At 46.7% G+C, this 18,390-nt stretch overlaps 1 protein-coding gene across 2 annotated transcripts; it reads right to left on the reverse strand.

The window, feature by feature from the left end:
* Positions 1-227: 227 nt before the first annotated feature.
* On the reverse strand, positions 228-16,864 carry PLIN5 (perilipin 5). Of its 2 annotated transcripts, none has more exons than XM_074308281.1 (8): positions 16,679-16,864; positions 14,200-14,292; positions 13,662-13,857; positions 10,814-10,896; positions 10,395-10,626; positions 8,132-8,328; positions 6,573-6,683; positions 228-1,774 (listed from the first exon to the last, which is right to left on the reverse strand). In XM_074308281.1, the coding sequence occupies exons 2-8, from the start codon at positions 14,272-14,274 to the stop codon at positions 1,235-1,237; spliced, it is 1,434 nt and encodes a 477-aa protein (XP_074164382.1). In that variant the 5' UTR covers positions 14,275-14,292; positions 16,679-16,864; the 3' UTR covers positions 228-1,234. The 2 variants fall into 2 exon arrangements, with proteins under 2 accessions (XP_074164382.1, XP_074164383.1); XM_074308282.1 differs by lacking the exon at positions 16,679-16,864 and adding an exon at positions 16,391-16,541.
* Between the last annotated feature and the right edge of the window lie 1,526 nt (positions 16,865-18,390).

An 18,390-nucleotide genomic window follows, 5' to 3' on the forward strand; every position in this document is an offset into this window, starting at 1 on the left:
CTAGGTGGAATGGATATATGGGACAGGGTTAGAACCCAGCCTGGGCCTTTGCTTTTTCCACCCTTTCCCTTCCTCTGCCCTTCTCCAAGCCCCCCCCCCCTTTTCAGGACTCTACCCTCCCAAGCCGTCTCTCCTGAGACAAGGACCATGATGATCTTCCCACCTCCTTGAGGTAACTCCAGTGCACTGGCCCGCGGAGACTGAGGAATCAGAGAGCCAGACTATTAACCGACATAAAACCAACTTTATTCAGAGGCGCCCCCAAAGCCAACAACACCCAGTTACTGCACTCCCTCCCATTCCTCCCAGTGTGCCTTCTCACCTTACCGTCCCTCACCCAACCTCCATCTTGGGCTGGACCTGGGGCCGGCTTCAGTGTCTCAAATTCAGGGGACAGAAGATGGGGAAGGACGTCTATTCTCCTGGAGTCTTGAACAGTGGAAGATGTATCGTTCCTAAAGCTGGTGGGCCCTCTGGAGGACAGGGGCTTTATCACTGCCCACTGAGTGGAGTCAAGGCAGCAATAGAAACAGGCTCCTAGATATCATCCCTACCCCGTACCCTGAATCAGTAGCTTTTGGGGGGCAGAAACTATGTCCCTTTCCCTCCTTATTCCTTTTCCCCTTCCTTTCAGCTCTAAATCTAGGTTTTTCCCTTCCTTCTTTTGTTCCTTTGTTCCTTCCTTCCTCCTTTCCTCCCATGGACTAGAAAAATGAACTCTAAATCACTGACCAATAGTTGCAGAGACTGGATATCTCCACTTTAGAAAGAACATCTGAACCGTCACTCTTTGAGGAAGAAAAGACACTTCTGATTCATTGGCTGTGGATGCTTCCTCCCTCTCATTCCCCAGAGTTCTAGCCTCATCCTTCTTCACTTGACCTTCCCTCCCTAGCAAACCCTTGGCTTCCATTTTCACCTATCTGCAGATCATCCTCGGATTTATATATTCAGTCACCACCTCTTCTCTGAGCATCCCTTCAATCCAACCTCAAGCTCAGACTGCTTCTTCCCCTTTGCATTGTCCCAAGTACTTCCTTCCCTTCCCAAGAGCTCAAAGACTGTCCCAACCAAGCTGGGTCTGGTTAGCAAAAACAGGTCTTCAGGACCCCTGTCCCTTGGAGAGACCCTTTGAGAAGGGGCAGGACTGAGGAGAGAAGGATGCCTGACCTTTAACCTGCCCTTTGTAAACCCAGCAGCTGATATTTCTTCATTGGTCAAGAGGGGAGTCCACTTAGAAGTCTAGCTCAGGCATTATTGTTGCCTTCTTGACCTCCTGGCTGGGCACCTTGGGTGGTTCGACTTCCTCCAGCAGGGCTGCCTCCTGTGCAGCTTGCCATGCTTCTTGTTGGGCCACCCAATCCATATTGGCCCAACGGTCCTCCAGCAAGCTGGGCCTACGGCCCACCACCACCTCATCCACCTGGTCTATCAGTTCCTGGGGGGTATGGGGCCGCTCCACTATCAAGGGGGAGAAAGGCCCCACCAGCCAGGGCAGGGGGATGCTTTGGATGACAAACTCCACGAGCTCATCCACAGTCGTGTGGGCTTGCATCATGTGGCCCCGGCCCTTTGCCAGCACGGCGGGTGGCAGATCATGGAAGGAGCGGGCTGTCGAGAAGGCCTGATGCAACTCTTCCACACTCTGCCGGACCTCCAGCACCTTTGCCTGGACAGCCGGGGGCAGCCCCTGGACGCTGGCTGCCAGCGTCTCACATGTGGCCTGTAGTTCCTGGGTTAGATCTCGGGACAGGTCCAGAGTCTGCGATTCCACCTGGAGAAGGAAGGAAGCAAGAACTTGGCCAGGGCTCATAAAAAGGCCCAACTGGGAATTAGTCCAGAACAGAATCGACAGGAGACTACACTGCCTCTTCTCAGACATGTTAGCATCCAGCCTCTGCTTACAGATGTCGAATAATGGGAGACTCCCCATCCTCCAGAGGCAGCCCAATTCATTTTGGGCTCATTCAGCTTTTATTGTGAAAGCTCTGCATTCATTCTCATTCACCCCACATTCTTTCTAATTAGCACTTTTATCTCCCTTCCACACAGTATCTAGAAGGACACTCCCTCCTCCCTCTTCCTCACCTTGCTAAGGATTCCCTTCCCCAGGAAGAGCCCTCATTAGGGCCCGGTCTCCAATTTCTGCTAGCTTTAATAATGAGAGGCTAGCATTTGTACAGCCCTTGCAAGTTTGCAAAAAGCGCTTTATACATTACTTCATCTGATCCTTACAACCATTGGAGTGGGAGGCAGTGTTTTTATTGTCCCTATTTTACAGATGAGTAAACTGAGGCTGACTCAGGGTTAATTGACTCGCCTAGGGTTACACAGCTGAGATAAAATTTGAACTCAGATCTTCCTGATTCCAAGTCCATTAACTCTCAAATGAAAACAGAGCCATTAATCCATACATAAAGGATCCCCATTGGCTCTCGATCAGCTTATTTTGAACTGCAATGTGATCGGTGTTTTGATTTTATATTTAGATTTTTTATTTTATTAAATCTTTTTATTTTGTTAAATATTTTCCAATTCTATTTGATTTTGTTAGATATTTTATTAAATATTTTAATTTTGTTAAATAGTTCCCAATTCCATTTTATTTTGTTGAATATTTAATTAGATAGTTCCCAATTCCATTTTAATCCGGTTCAGGTTGCCCTGGGGAGAACTGCCGGCCTCCCTCAGACTCCTCTGCTGGTCTAAGTAAGGTTACCCTTTTCTCTTGTATAGTGTGCTACTCAGCATGGAACACAGCCCTGCAGGGGAGAGGCTATCTCGTATCCTGGACTCTTCGGGCCCACACTGCAGACTGATGGAGAGCAGGCAGTATGCTAAGGCGCCCAGATCTCTCTTACTTAAATTGCTTGTGAGCCACGCTTTCTCCCCATCCTATTCTTGGACAGATGCTTTCTTGCACTCAGGGGTAGGACTTCAGACTTACTCATTAGATTTTCTTTTTTTTTCTCCCACCCACCCTACTTTCAGACCCATCCCACTCAATATTTGCAAAAGGCTTATGGATAACTCATCCCCCTTCTTTTTTTCTGTTGGAAACCTTCTCTGAACCAAGCCACCATCCTATTTCCTTGATACAAAGGCACCAGGACCAAGTGGAGATGACATTAATAGAGAAGAATTCCCATCTGCTTTGCAGCTGTATCCTAAGGACCAACGGAACTTTCCTTTTGATTTGATGCTGAAAACTTCCCAAAGTATTGAGTTTCTCTGTTACCGAGTGGGAATTTTGTCAGAGTAGGAACTTGTCTGACTTTTCCATTTGTGTCTCTGACACTTAGCAAAGTGCTTTGCATGCAGTAAGTGCTTAATACATGTTTGACTTATCTATTCAGTATTGATCACTGAGAAGTCCTAATTCTGCTCCAACCCTCCCATCTCCTCCTGAGAATGGGTATCCCTCAAAGCTGTTTTAGGCCTTTTTCTTATCTATGGCTTAAATTATAAAATATTTCTATGCAAATGATTTCCAAATCTGTATCTCTAATTTCATCCTCTTCCCAGGTTCTGATCTTTACATTTCCAATGATTACTAAATAACTACCAGTATATTGCATTGTACAAAGATAGTCAATGTATCCTTCCTCATTTATCCTTAAAACAACCTTCTGAAATAGGTATTATGGACCACTAGGTGGTGCAGGGGGAAGATAAGGGCACCAGGCCTGGAGTTCAAATCCTGCCTCAGACAGTTACTAAGCTTTGTGACTCTGGGCTAGTCACTTAACTATTTGCCTTAGTTCTTCATCTATAAAAATGAGCTGAAAAAGCAAGGGGCAAACCACTCCAGAGTCTTTGCCAAGAAAACCCCAAATGGGGTCATGAAGACTCAGGTAAGATGAACAACACTAGTGGTATTACCCCCATTTTATTGATTGAAAAACGGAGACTCAGGGAGCTTAAGTGATTCGTTCATTTTCATGAAGTTAATATATTCAAGAGGGGTTTGAAACAAAGTCTCTGCTGACACGAGGCCTAGTGTTACATACCAACTGTATAATCTACTGTATAATTACTTTCCTCACATAAATGGACTCTTAATCTGTTCTCACTTTGCTATTCTCTCTGCCTCCCTGCCTCTAGTTCTACCCTTGCCAACCTGCCTTCCTCATACCCCATTCATTTTCCTAAAACAACGTCTTAGCTGGTCACTCCCTGGCTCAAAAACCTTCTACAGCTCCCTACTGCTAGAGGATAAGATAAAGACTTAATTTAATGTACAAAGCACTTCATAATCTGTCTCTAACGTTACTTTATAAACCATATATCTCCTCCCTCCCCTTCACACACTTGGTATTTCAACCAAACTGGACTGAAGAGCTATTCCTTGAATTCCATCTGCTGCCTTCTGCCTCCATGCATTCTTATAAGCTATAACTCAATATTGGTGCCTGGATCTTTGCCAAACTTAGGGGATACTGGATTTTTCCTCTGCACAAAAACAGATCTTGGCACCTGTTTGGTGAGATTCACTAGTTAAAATGGGAAACTACCAGATGTCATGTTGGTTAAGGCTTTTCCCTGAGCCCCCATTGACGTGGTCGGTCTCCTTAGCAGCCATGGGTCTGCTCTGCATCCACAGCTATGACCTGCGTCACCTGCTTGCCAAGGGCTCGATTTCATCTCCTTATGTGAAATCTCTAGAAATATATCGTTTTGTTCCATGCTTTGAACAAGCCTCCTTATTTATTTAATTCATTATTCAGAGCTTTTTGTCTGGACCTGCCCTCTACCCCTATCACATTCTTTCTACTTTTTATCACATGTCTTTGTGGACATGTCTTTCCCTCCCTATCATGAGCTCCTTGAAGGCAGGGGACTGGATCATTTCTTTTTCTCTACCAATAAGTACTTGGTGAAGGGAAACCACTGAAGTGTATTCCCAAAGAATACTAGGCCATCCCACTGCCAGCTTTGAAGCTCTGCTTCGGGAAACTCCATTCCCATTCTTTTTCTTAAAAGAGAAAGTCCATTCCTTGGGGTGGGTCCATCATTGATCCTCCTGGGCATAATGGGGTTCACCATAGTGCAGCACCTATGACTTCTGGTCACTTTTCACTCTCTTATCTTCGCCTCTTCCTATTGACTGGCTTCTTTCCAGCTGTGAACAAACATTTCTGCATCTCTCATTCTTAAAAAATTCTCATTTAATCTCATTATCCCTGCCAGTTTATCGTCCTATATCTGTTTTCCTTTTCATCTCCTAGTAAACTCTTTGATAAATCCATCTACGTGAGGTGCTTCCATATCTTCTCTTCTCCCTTTGGTCTAAACCAAAACTCGGGAACCAACAAGTCAGGGCATCAGTCAGGGCATTATGTGAGTAGGTATAATAAAGGCTTTTAAGTTTACACGTGGCTGTTCTTGAGTGTACTACCGGTTATTAAGCTATAGATTCAAGAAATCATGGCCAGAGACCTTTGAAGGCCTCAGAGGAGGCGAGCCGGGTAGAGTTGACACTGCAAAGGTCAGTGGTCAAAGGTACTCTGTTGGGCCTAGGACAGACTAGTAATTGTAACTGCCAATAGTGCATGTTATTTTGGTTGATCTCATCATTCAAGAGAAATTGCTCTTTTCAAATTTACCAATATCTTCATTGATATCTCAGCAGTATTCTCTCCCAATGATCATGAGTTCCTCCTCGATATGCTCTGCCTTCATGACTACTCTCTCTCTTTTTGTCTCTGCCTCTGTCTCTCTCTGTTCTCCTTTTCTCAGTTTTCTTTGCTGGCTGAAGTCCACTATATGTGGGTAATTCCTAAAGTTCTTTCCTGATCTTTCCCCCCACTTTATTAAGTTGGTGATCTCATTAATTTTTGTTATTTCATTGACCATTTCTATGCAAACAATTCCCCGAGCAGTAAACTTGTCTCCGTCTGTCCTGAGTCATTTCAACCAGAGTCCTACATCACACACTGCCTTTTGGACAGCTCAGGGAAGACAGTCCCTGACCTAATGTAGATTTCAGGTTAATAAATGTCAGTACCAGGATTTTTAAGGTCATAAAATATAGAACAGAAAAGGAAATCCAATCTAATTAACTTGTTTTACAGCTGAGGAAACACCCAGAGAATTTGAAAAATTTGTTCCAAGGCCCACAGCCCAGTGAAGATTCTAACTCAGCCCTCTGCACAGATCCAGTGCTCCGTCATTAAACCTGGCTGCTTTATGGGGAAGCGGCAGTCTCCCTAAGTTAATGTCTGACTGCTCCTGACCCCATTTATAATTTTCATGGTAAAGATGGTGGTTTGTCATTTCCTTCTCCGTGGCAAACAGGGAGAAGTGACTTGCTGAGGGTAACACGGCTAATAAGTGTCTGAGATTATTTTTGAACTTGGTACTTCTTGACTCCAAGTCCAACATTCTACCTATTGTGCTATCCAGCTGTGTTAGGTGGGGAAAATTAGGTGCAGGGAATCATCTCAGCTAGACCATGAAGCTTCTTGTCCCAGCCCCACTGCCAGACAGCTGCCCTGGGAGTGATTCTGACCTGGATAAGGCCCTGGACCCCAGTACATCCTGGGAGTGGTCAGGACCCTGAACTGCATTACCTGGCTCTGGTAGTTTTCTTTGTCCTGGTGACTCCATTCTTGCCACAGCTTCTGCAGCTTTCCCTGACCCCCCTGGAAGTTGTTATTGGAGCCATGCTTCATACAGTGAATCTGTTTCAAGGGAGAGGGGGTGAGGGGGAAGAAGACTCAGAGCCAGGACTGGTGTGCCACATCTGGGCATCAAAGGGCACTAGGTGGGTGCAGGGAGTTGTTGTTCCCCCCAAAGGGTGGGGCCTTAGCTCTAGCCCCGCTTCTGGGAAACCTTCCCTGAGGACTCTTACCAAAAGGAGTGGGTCTCTCCCCCTCCTGGAGGCAGAGTAATGTGGCCTGTACTGCCTACTTGAGTTGAGTGAATCACATTTGGCTAAGTATGTTACTGTATCCATCCTGGTATATTTGTAGGATGATTTGGGGTATGGGGGAAATGGAAGAGAAATCCCCCAAATCCTTCAAAGTATTTATTGTGGGAATTTCAGGTTCCTAACTTCCATTCCCCAGAAGGTGAGTTCTCTGAGACAAGAAAGAAAGAAAGGAAAGGGAAGGAAGGAAGGAAGGAAAAAGAGAAAGAAACATAGAAGAAATAAAGAAAAAGATATCTGAGGCCAGAATCTGAGTCTCTTTTTTTCTGCCTTCCTTAAACTCCCTGGAGATAAGGTTCTAAGAGTATTTCTTTTTCTTAGCTTGGCATTCAAAGCCCACCATAATATAGCTTGTCAGGCTTATTTATCAATATTTTCCATGATACACACTACATTTCCACCAAATTGGATTAAAGCTTTTAAGTATTCCCTTAACTTTTTACCCCTGATCGGCCAGCCTCTAGAGAGTCTGAAAAAGGTTAGGATTTGGAGAACAAAGGTAAGGCTGGGGACTGGAGGTGGGGAGGGCATTGGAGGCCAGATAATGATGTGAGCAAAAGTTCAGAGGTGAGAATGAGCCAGGTTTGGTTAATATGAAGGTGACAGATGAACAGTAGCTTGGGGACAGGAGGTGAAAGACTTAAGGGTTGGGGAACATTGAATGCCAAGCTAGAGAAAAAAGGAGTCAGATACAAAGATTTATACTTAGAGTAAGGGGAGGACAAAAATTTCAGGAGTTTCACTTCCTCAAATCTCCAGGTTCTTCCTTAGACATTCCATTTTAAGACTTCCTCCTTAGAGGGAGCCTAGAAGTGACATTTATTCCACTAGATAGTGTTCTTGAGGGCAGGGACAGCTTTTGCCTTTATTTGTATTTCCAGTGGTTACTTAGCACAGTGCTTGGTACACAGCAGGTGCTTAATAAATGTTTATTGACTGACTGACTCTGGGAGGATGAGGAGCTCAGAGACCTTTTTGAGAGCAGGTTTGAGAAGGATCATAGAAACAAGAAATTAACCATTTTGCAGATGGGAAATTTGAGACCCAGAGAGAGGTTAAATACTTGGGTACTAAAATTAGGGAAGTGAGAGCAAGAAAGTCCTAGGGACCCAAAGAGGGGCAAACAAGTTTCAATTTTGCTGCTGCCCTCATGTGTGGGGATGCCTCTGAAGGTCCAGGCATGAGGAAGGGAAGTCTCACCATCTCCAGAGTATCATGTAGCTGGCTGAAAGATTCCTGGGCTTGATGCTTTTTCTGGCGGAGTTTGCCCAGGGAATGCTGGTACGCCCGTTGTCGGAGTCGAGATGACAAGGATCCCAGTCGGACAAAGTAGCTTGTCTGCTGCTGGTCAGCCCCTGGGGCCAGGGAGCCATCCTCTGCTGCTGCAGCCAGCTCATCTATGGCCCAGAAAAATTATGATTTAGGGACACATTTATGGGATAGGCACTAGAGCCTTTCCAACATCTAGTCCTTAACTTTGTTGGAAACCAAGGGAGACAATAGCCTTGGGATGAGGGAGGAGAGGTTGGAAAAATCATAGAGTTACTTGGCAGGGTCTTCAGCGATTACCTGGCTAAGGAGGTCAAATCCAAATAGAAACAGGGATCATTAAACTGAACATAAGAATCACTGCAGGTCACAGGTAGCTTTAGAAATCTGCATATTAATATTATTGATGTTCTAGTGTATTTTGTTAACTATTGCTCAATTACATTTTAATCTAGTTTGATTGTACTAGGGAATGTTGCAAAAGCCATGCCGGCCCAGGCTTCATGTTGGACATCTCTGGTCTAATCCATCCCACTTGTTTTACATATGGGTAAACTGAGGTCCATAAAGAACAGTGTCTTGCTCAGAGTCCCACAGCTAGATAAATGACAGAGTGGGATGTGAACCAGCTCCTCTGCCTCTTAATTCACTGATCTTTCCATTTGAAACCTAATCTAATCTTAGATTCCCATTGTCACCCCCAAACTGCCACATAAATCTGCTTCCCTCAAACTGGGCTTCTTACTAGTTTCTCCAGAGACAATCTGATTATTCCTGCCTCCAAGTCTTTGCTTATGCGTTTCATCCTTGACAAATTACTTGACAGTTTACAAAGGTCTGAGTCCCAAACTCTGAGATTTGAGAAGCTTAAGATTCTGAAAGCCTTTTCTGTTTATCCCCTCATTTAATCTTCACACCACTACTGGGAGGGAATCTAGGCAGGGATTATTTCAAATCAAAAATTAAGTCAAATTTAAAAAAAAAAAGAAAAAAGAAAAAAGAAACTCAGCCGAAGACAGGAGAAGCGACTTGCCTAAAGTCACACATCAAGTTAGAGTGTGGACTAGAAGCCAAGTTTCCTGCCTCCCAGCCCAGATTTATTCCTCTGCACTATATTTCTGTCTCTTCTCAGACTCCTACAATCTTCTTCTTCTCTTCCATCCCTGTCTCTTTTTACAGATGAAGAAGCTGCAGCTCAGAGAGAAATGAGTTGCCCAGGATTATGTAAGAAGCCAGTGTCACAGCTGGGACTAGACTTTCCCACTGTACTGCAATATTCCTTTCTTGAATCAGAGAATCTGGTTCATATTTAACCTTTGATGCTCGCTACCTGTTCATCTGATAAACCTCTTCATCTACCTGGAGCCAGTTTCCTCATCTATGAAATGAGTGGGTTGCACTAGATGGCTTCTGAGGGCCCTTCCAGCTCCAGATCTGGGAGCCTGTGATTGATAGAGATTCCTCAGGTTCACTGAGGAGTAAGAGGAAATGGAAATTTCCTATGCCATCCTACACATGTGCAGGTTGCCCATCTGGCCCTGGCCTGATTCTATCCTGCTGTTTACAGAACACAGTTGAGTCATTTGTTAGGAACTAAGAGACCAGTTTTGTGATCTTGCAAAAATCACTTACCCCCTTGGGACTCAGTTTCTCTGCCCGTAAAAACAGAGGGGTGAGCTAGATAGTCTTTAAGTCCCCTTCTGATCTGACCTTATATTCTAACATTCTACTCCAAAGATTTTCATGATTCTTTGATTCAGTAATTCAAAGATCTTGTGAACTCAGGAGTGATCAAGAGCACTGAATATAATCTTGGGAGCCATAATATACTGTCTGTGGGACCTTGAGGCAATCATTTTACTTCTATGCCTTAGATACCTTATCTGTAGAATGAGAAGAAAGATGATTGTACTATTTATCCCATAGAGTTGCTATGAGGATCAAATGAAATAAAGTGGGCCATTTACGACATAGCTTGCATTTATATGGCACTCTACAGTTTACAGGCTTTCCTCATGAGCACCCTGGTGAGGGAGCATAAGCATTATAATGATCATTTTACAGATAGGGAAACAGAGACATTGAGGGAGCAAGGCTCAAGTGACCTGCCTAGCATTAGATAGTAGCCCAGGTTACTATCATTATTGTCATTGTCTCTGTTTGATTATTTCCAGGTCATGTACCAAGTTCTCACCAAGTTCCTCATCAGTCATGGGTAGAAAGTGATCCATGAGTTCTTCAGACTTGTCCAGCATGACATCCACACCGTTGGTCACCATCTGTCCCATGCGGGTGCCCATGACTGTGTCTACCCCACTGGTTACGACCGAACGCGTCAAATCCACACTCCATCGCCGGCCTTTCTGGGCCAGGCCCACCACTCCTGTCACACTGCTGGTTACCGCGTCTCTGGCCGAGGTCACCACCTAATGAGAGGGAAGAGGCTGAGCTTGAGCAGAGCCAGCCACTCAGATTCTGCCCTTTCTCTATCCACTCCCTTTGCACCCAGAAGGTGTTCTGCTTCCTTTTCTGGGTTCTTGGCTAGCAAGAATCTGTTTTTAGAGCCCCCTCCCTCCACTTTGTGTCCAACCCTCTCTACGTGTTCCAGCATACCTCTTGAGAGGGCTGCCGGAGGAAGGGCAGCTTCTCCTCCAGCTTGTCCAGGCCCTTGCAGGCGTATTTGTTCACTGAAGTAACTGCAGAGACAGACATATGCAGTCAGGAAGACATATTAATGTCCCCAGAGCTAGTGAGGGCAGGGTGGCTGTAGCTTTTACAGGAATTTAGGGATCAGCACTTTAGCAGTTAGAAACAATTGAGTTTCTAGTTAAAAAATCACAAACAAACAATTGGCTAAATTTGGCAGTTCTCAGGTAACCTGCTCCCTGTTGCCCCATCCCTCCTGGAGCCCAAGATGTTTCTTTGTCCACCAGAGGGCAATCTTTTCCTCTCCCTTGCAAAGGGAGCGACTTTAAAGTGCTGATTGGGGCGAGACTGGGGTGATGTGCTTGCATTACTAGGATGCTGACTCTGGTGGGTGATTAAGACTTGGGAGTTCTGGTTTGCAGTGAGCTGGAAGGTTTGCACTAAGACTGACACCGGGATGGGAACTCCCTGGGAGCCATCTCAGGAAGGACAAATCAGGTTAATTCGGAAGTGGAGCTAGTCAAAGCTTCAGATCAATCAGGAGTGGATAGAGTATGTGAATGGCCCCAGTAAAAAAAAGAAGAGAAAGAAAAAGAAAAGAAAGTTGAATCCAAGGTCTGTCACCTGTCTCCAGAGACAGAAGGTTAGGCATAATAGGTTTGAAAAGTCAGAAAGAGAAGAGACAGAAGACGGACACTTTCTTTGCACATACTGAGGAACTGAGACTCAGAATGGGAGAAAGAAGTACACGAACAAACCGAGAGGAAGTAAGACTTAAGGATGTCTGAGAACTAACTGAACCACTTTGTCTGCTCATAATGACATAGACCTACTTTTCTTCTCTGCTTCAGCTTCCCAAGCTCGGGCTCCACAACTGAAACAAGCTACAAAAGAAGTCACAGGAAGACTGGACAAATGATAACATGCCTTTCATGAACCTCTTGGTGAGTTTGACCTATTTAGGGGAATTATTTCATAGAATCCAGACTTAATACTAGAAAGGATATTAGGAGATGATGTAGCCCAGGTCTTTTTTCTATAGAGGAGGAGGGAACCAGTCCAGAAAGGGGAAGGAGATTGCCTACAGGTGATTAGAACGGGGATTTTGAACTTGGCTTTTTGTGAATCCAGATCCGTGCTCAGGCAGGTGGTGCAGTGGGGAGAGTCCTGAGTCAGGAATTCCTGAGTTCTGGCCCCAGACACTTATTAGCTATGTGATTCTGAGAAAGTCATTTGATAACCTTTGTTTACCTCAGTTTCCTCAAATGTAAAATGGGGATGATAATAATAGCACCTACTTCCTAGGGTGGCTAGGAGGAGATATAGGTAAAGTCATTGGAAGTGCTTAATGAATGTTTTTTTCCCACTACTACACTATGAAGTTAACCAATAATTTATAGATACAATGAAATCGCATCTTTTAATTAGTTTCAGGGTGAATTGCCCCCCAAAAAGATATGATTGCACACAATAGACCTACCTGGTCTCAAAATTACCTTTCTAATTTACAAATTGACCATATCATTTTCTTGCTTAAAAAAATCTTTTGAGTTCCCCTATTACCCGAGCTCAAGTTCCTTCTCCAGCTTGACATTCAAGACCTTTCAAAATCTGGCATTCAAGGGCTCCACAACCCATGCCCCCATTCTGCCAGGCAGACTGCAGTCCTGTTCTTCCCAAGAGCCTTTGCCACCTCCTTCTCTGTGCAGCCTTTCTCCTGATCGCTTCAGCTAACTGCCTTCTTTGTCTGGGTGTCTCTGTCCCTTTATCACCTGTGTAATGCTTATCCTTCAGTAAGTTCCTGGAGAAACTTTGTATCATCTTTGTATCTCTGGAAGAATTTGGGAACCAGAGGAGGAGGCTGGGAAAACTGAGCAGGACTTGGCCAGGACACAGAGGGACAAAGGAACAGACACTACAGAATCCCCCCAGAGTGAGTGCTTGAATGTTTGTTGAGTTTGAATAGAGACAGATTCAGTCTAAAAACCAGAGATGTCCTGAGGCTCCGAGAGATGGTCAGTCTGAAAAGCAGAGGCCTGCGTCCCCCTAGGGAAAAGGATGAGCTGGGGTGGGGGCTGGGACTTTGGGGTTAGTGAAACCTGAGCGGCAGGTACTGTGGGAGCCGTTATACCTGCAGAGATGCTCCAGGGGGCGCTCTGAGCTGCCATTAAAGATAGACCCTCGCAACCTCCCTCTCCCACAAGGCCCAAGTGAAGGTCACTGCAAATGCCAAGGTGATGGCTATTTCTCACTCAAACTAGGTTGAAGGTCACCTGTGAGCTGTAGCCAGCTGCCTGATGGAGCCCCACAGCTTAAGTCCTCCCAGAGCCCCTTCCCTGTGGAGGAGATTCTCCTCCCCTCATTGGGGGCCCCACAGAACGGGAGGGGGGATATTCGGGCCTGGATGGGCAGCAGGGCCCTGACGCCCAGGCCAGTAAGCACAGGGGTAAACTGCAAGGGCAGCTCAGGAACGAATCCTGGTGGCCGGGGATCCCGATGGGTCAGGAAGGTGGTACACCAGTGGGGAACTTGTCTGGGTAGAGATGAAGCAGGAAAGAGAGAGGAGGAGAGAAGGAGAGAGGGGAAAAAAGGGGGAGAGAGCAGCAGAGGGAGGAGAAAAGAAAAGGGGAGAATGGGGACAGTAGGAGGAAGGAAAGAAACCTTGTTCTGGGGGTACTTGAGCATAGAAAGCTGGTACTCTTAGGGTGGGGGGGTGGAGAGAGAGAGGAGGGCTGAGGGAAGCTGTCAGAGTCCCTGCAGAAAAGTGGGGATAGGTGAAAAGTGCCCAGCAGGACCCCCATCCCAGGATACTTACTCTGTGGCTCCAGCAGGGTGAGGAGGGGCTGGGCCCCTTGGGCAGCTCTGGTGGTGAGGCCCTGAAGGCTGCGCTCAGCCAGTCCACAAAGAGAATTTAGATAGGGGTGGTTCTCCTTCACAGAGCTGTATGCGGCCGACGCCTTGGCAAAGGTGGTACTGACCAGAGGCAGACTGGCCACTCGGCTCACCAGGTCCTGAGGAGAGAAAGCAGGGCTGGAGGCTCACAGCTCCAGCACCAGAAGTCCCTGGATGCTGAAAGTGAGGTTCCTACTCATCTCTCCACCTCCCCCCCACCAAAGCAGGGAAGGGGTTTTAAAGACTATTTGGGAGAGTAGCAGATGGCCCTAAGTGAGAAAGGAGGAAGAAAGAAAGAGTTATCAATGTGCTAAGTGCTCTACAAATATTATCTCATTTGATAGTTGTCCTGCTCAGGAGGATGAAGAGGGCTGGTTGGGGAGATGAGATTCTATTCTTTCTTGCTCCCCCTCCTGCCTTTTGGGGCAGCTAGTGCTGCCAGTAATCTGGGCTTCACTTACCCTATCCTGGGCCCGGGGCGGCTGTTCCTCCTCCACTGGGCCAGAATCAGGTTGCTGTTCCTCTTCTTTTGACATAGTGGCCAGGGAGTCACCCTGGGAAACAAGGGTGGAGAGGCTTAGTATGGAGGGAGAGATCATCCCCGTTGTGGGATAATCACATTTGGCATTGAGTGGTGAGATTATCCTCCAAGATCCCAGTCACTTAATTTCTTTTTGGATCCCCTGCCTTTTAACTTTAAACTCTATGGTCAAATCCAAGTCATGTCCCTGAAGGAATCCTCGCTGGGAATCGAGAGACCTGAGATCTGGACTTTGCTCTCCTTCTGACTTACTGTGTGTGATAATGGATAAGCCCCTCTTTTCTGGGCCTTGGTGGTCTCGAAAATGGGGTTAATTATCTTTGCTCCATCTAGAGAGACTAAGAAAACACTTTGGAAGATATGGAGCTACTTAATTGAGTTTTGGACCCTATTTATTTGAAAAAAGAACTTGGAGAAACTTATTAAATGTTATCTAACTTGGCCTAGAGCTCTAAATGGGAAAGAGAGTGAGAGTGAGGAAGAGAAAGAGAGACAGACAGACAGAGACACACAGAGAGAGGCAGAGACAGAGATGGAGAAACATGATATATAAATGTCATCTCTCTCCATCTTTCTCTCTATATCCCCCTTCTCTCTCCATATATATATATATATATATATATATATATATATATATATATATATATATATATACCATACCCCTCTCTCTCTCTCTCTCTCTCTCTCTCTCTCTCTCTCTCTCTCTCTCTCTCTCTCTCTCTCTCTCTCATATATATATATATATATATATATATATATATATATATATATTTCTATCTATTTATCAAGAGAGAGTAAAAAAAAAAATCCATGAAAAACAGAAAAAAAAAGTGCCCAGTCTTTTCTTACTAGAGTGAAAGAGAGACTGCATGCAGAACTCAGGACCAAAAAAGCTAGAATTTGACTTGGAGGTTGGAATGAGTTCTCTGTTGGGAATGGAGAAGTTGAAAGGGAAGTCCAGAGAGAATGGCAGCCAGTCAGAGGGAGGGCTGGGGCCTGACCCCCGCTGTCTTGACACTGTCTCTTTTCTGTTGGGACAGGATGTTGAATAATGTCTTAGTGGTACCCTAAGAACAACAAGGGGTTTTCTCTAGACCGTTGGCCCAGAGTTCCCTTGGAGCCCCAGGAAATGGAAAGGATATCTAGTAGTCTTGGAGCTCCCAAAAATCAGGTCCACTGAATAGTGGCAAGAGGCAGTCTAGACTTTCTGATGAAGGAAAACTGGAACCTGGTAGCTGGACAACTGTCTGGGGGCACGGCCCATCTCTTACTTCTTGATCCTTAGTTCAGGAAACCATGCATCCCAGTGAGGAGAGGACATTGGAAGGAGCAAGAAGAGATGGGCTTATTGGATTTAGAATTTATAGCCGGAAGGGATCTCTGAGAGCATCAAGTCTAACCTTGGCATTTGATGTCTAAAAAAACAAGGCTCTGACAGGTTATGGTTTGCCCAAGGTCATCATCAGAAAGCAGCAGAACCACAATGGGAACCCAGGTCCCCTGACTCCAAATGCTAGGCTCTGGTAAAGGAGGGCTACTAAGCTTTGGTTACTGTTGTTTTTTGAAGACAATTAGGAGTAAGGGACTAGTCCAGGGTTACATAGCTAGTAAGTGTTTGAGGCCAGATTTGAACTCAGGTGCTCTTGACTCCAGGGCTTGTGTTCTATTCACTGTCCCCTAGCAGCCTCATGGAGGATACTGGGAGGGGAGTATCTAGGGGACTAAGGAAAAGGTAGACACAAGACAGGAGACAGAAGGATCAAGCTGAGTGAGGAAGTCAGTGGAGAAGGAATGTGGAAGGCGAATAGAAGAGCTTGGGCACAGCGGGAGAAAGAGCATAGATTTAGAGCTAGAAGGGACCTCGGGACCAATTCTTCCCCCCTTTTACAAGTGAGGAAACTGAGACCCAAGGAGGCTTAGTGACCTTGGGCTCCCCATAGGAGCAAACATCAAGAACAGGATTTGAATTTGGGGTTCTCTCCTCCGCAGGCTAGGGTTCTTTTCACTGTACCACACTGCCCTTACCGGTGTCGGGGAAGGGCTAGTCAACCCACAGCCTCATGAGGGGCTCCCTGGAGGGAGAATCACGGGGACTTTGATCTTTGCCTTACCTCCCCCCTTCCCCTTCGCTGGTGCACTGGGTTAAGCTCTCTCCTTCTTTGGCAAGGGCCCAACTGGGTTCCCCGGGTCAGTCAAGTGGGCCAAGAGCCGGTTGGCTGGGCCATCTACCCGCCTCCCCTCCCCCGGAGGTTCCCCAAGCCCTCTGCCCGGGCGCTCGCGCCCCTCGCTCCCCAAGGCACCCTAAGATTCCATCCTTCCTCTCCCTGCGCGGCCCCAGTGCGCCTCGCCGAACTGGACACCTCCGGGACTTCCCTCGGAGTGCACGTCGGATCCAGTACCTGCCCGGCTCCCCCTGAGGAATCTGGGACCTCCAGCGCGGCTGTCAGTCGGTCAGTTGGGCACTTCTGCACCTTCCACTGCCCCGCTGCCCCACCTCTGCTGGACCCCAGACTCAGCTTCCTAGAGCCTCACTTGCTTTGCTACAGCCTTATAGGGACGCCCTCCTGGGGTCCCTCCCCACCCCCACCTCTTTCCGACCCAAGGACAGCGAGGGACGAGGGCGGAGCCCCATGCCCCGGCCAATCGGGAGGGCCGGACTGTGGGCGGGGTCATTTACCCTCCCCAACGCCCCCAGCTCCAGATAGGGGCCGAGTTTGGGCTTATCCCTCAATTAACCCTTCCTCTGGTCCCTGGGACAGCCGGAGAAATGGGGCAAGATGTGGAAAGCCCCGTTTTGGGGGGGTGCTCTGAGGGGACTGGGATTGAAGTTCCCGGATTTTCCTTTCCTTTTCTCCTCATTCAGGGAAGGAGAATGGGGCCGAGAGGAATCGGGGGTCTTCTGGAATTACACAGCAGTCAGACCCGAAATTCCGGTCCCATCCCTAGTCGGAGCTAGCTCTGCTGTTACCTTGGCAATGGGGCTACATGGACGCAGCTTCCCTTAGGATTTTCCTTCTCCCGCTGCACTCCCCTCAGACCCGCCCCTTCTTTCCGCGGGAGATTCAGCTCCCGACTGAGGTTCCCCCCATCCCTTTCTCCTGCCACCGGGATGTGCCAAGCGCACCCATTCCCGACTCAAACAAGACAAAACATAAAGAATCTAAAGACAGAATTTTTTCGGGGGCGGCGGGAGGACCCTCTGGACACTCAGAGCCCGACACTGTACTTGAGAGTCAGGATTGCTGGCCATTCCTAAGAAAAGTGTTTCTCAGACTCTTCCCCTCTTTTCTTTTTCCTTCTTTTCCCCCTGTTTTCTGTGTATTTTCCCGTCACTTTCTCCATTTCTTTATTCTATCCGGGGAAAATGACTCACTCAGTAAGGCTCTGGATTAGAGTGAGGTTCTGAAACCCCTCTGGGCCTGGCTAGCTCAGTGGTCCCTGCGCTCTGTGGGGCAAAGGTGGAGCTGGGAAGGCCACCTTGTGATTGGCAGGCTCAGATGATCCAGGAAAGTCATTAGGCTTTTGCTGCAGCTCACCCTAGAGAATGTCTGACTGTACTGGACGGGAATCAAGAGAGAATCTTGCTTAAGACTGAAGGCCTCTGTCCTTCCTGACCCTGGGACCCCATAGTGTGATCTGGCCTTCTGTGTAGGAGCATCTTCGAGGGTTCCTGAGTCACGTAGGGGCCCTTCTGCTCCACTGCCCCTTCTCCCGAGTCTGCTCTGCCTGTGAAGCTTCTATTCATTCAACCAATACCTTTGTTTCTGCCACAGACTGGAGGCAAATTAGAGCTCTACCCTTCTTACTATTTCTTGTATGACCTTGGGTAATTACTTAATGTCTCAGCCTCATTTTCTTTACCTTTAAAAGTAAGGAGATTATATTAAATAGCAGTGTGACTTGGAGCAGGGTTTCTAAAACTCTTTCCACATGTGACACTTTTTTACCTGAAAAACTTTTATGTGACTTTGGGAATATAGGTATAAAAAACAGATATACACATCAAACATTTACTGATAATAAATTATAATTGCACAACCCCCACATTTAGTTATGAGACCTCATATGGGTGGTGAACCCAGTTTAATAAACAGGTCAGGGCAAGCGCTCA

The sequence above is a fragment of the Sminthopsis crassicaudata genome, chromosome 1 (assembly GCF_048593235.1).
Source record: "Sminthopsis crassicaudata isolate SCR6 chromosome 1, ASM4859323v1, whole genome shotgun sequence".
NCBI classification, from domain to species: domain Eukaryota; kingdom Metazoa; phylum Chordata; class Mammalia; order Dasyuromorphia; family Dasyuridae; genus Sminthopsis; species Sminthopsis crassicaudata.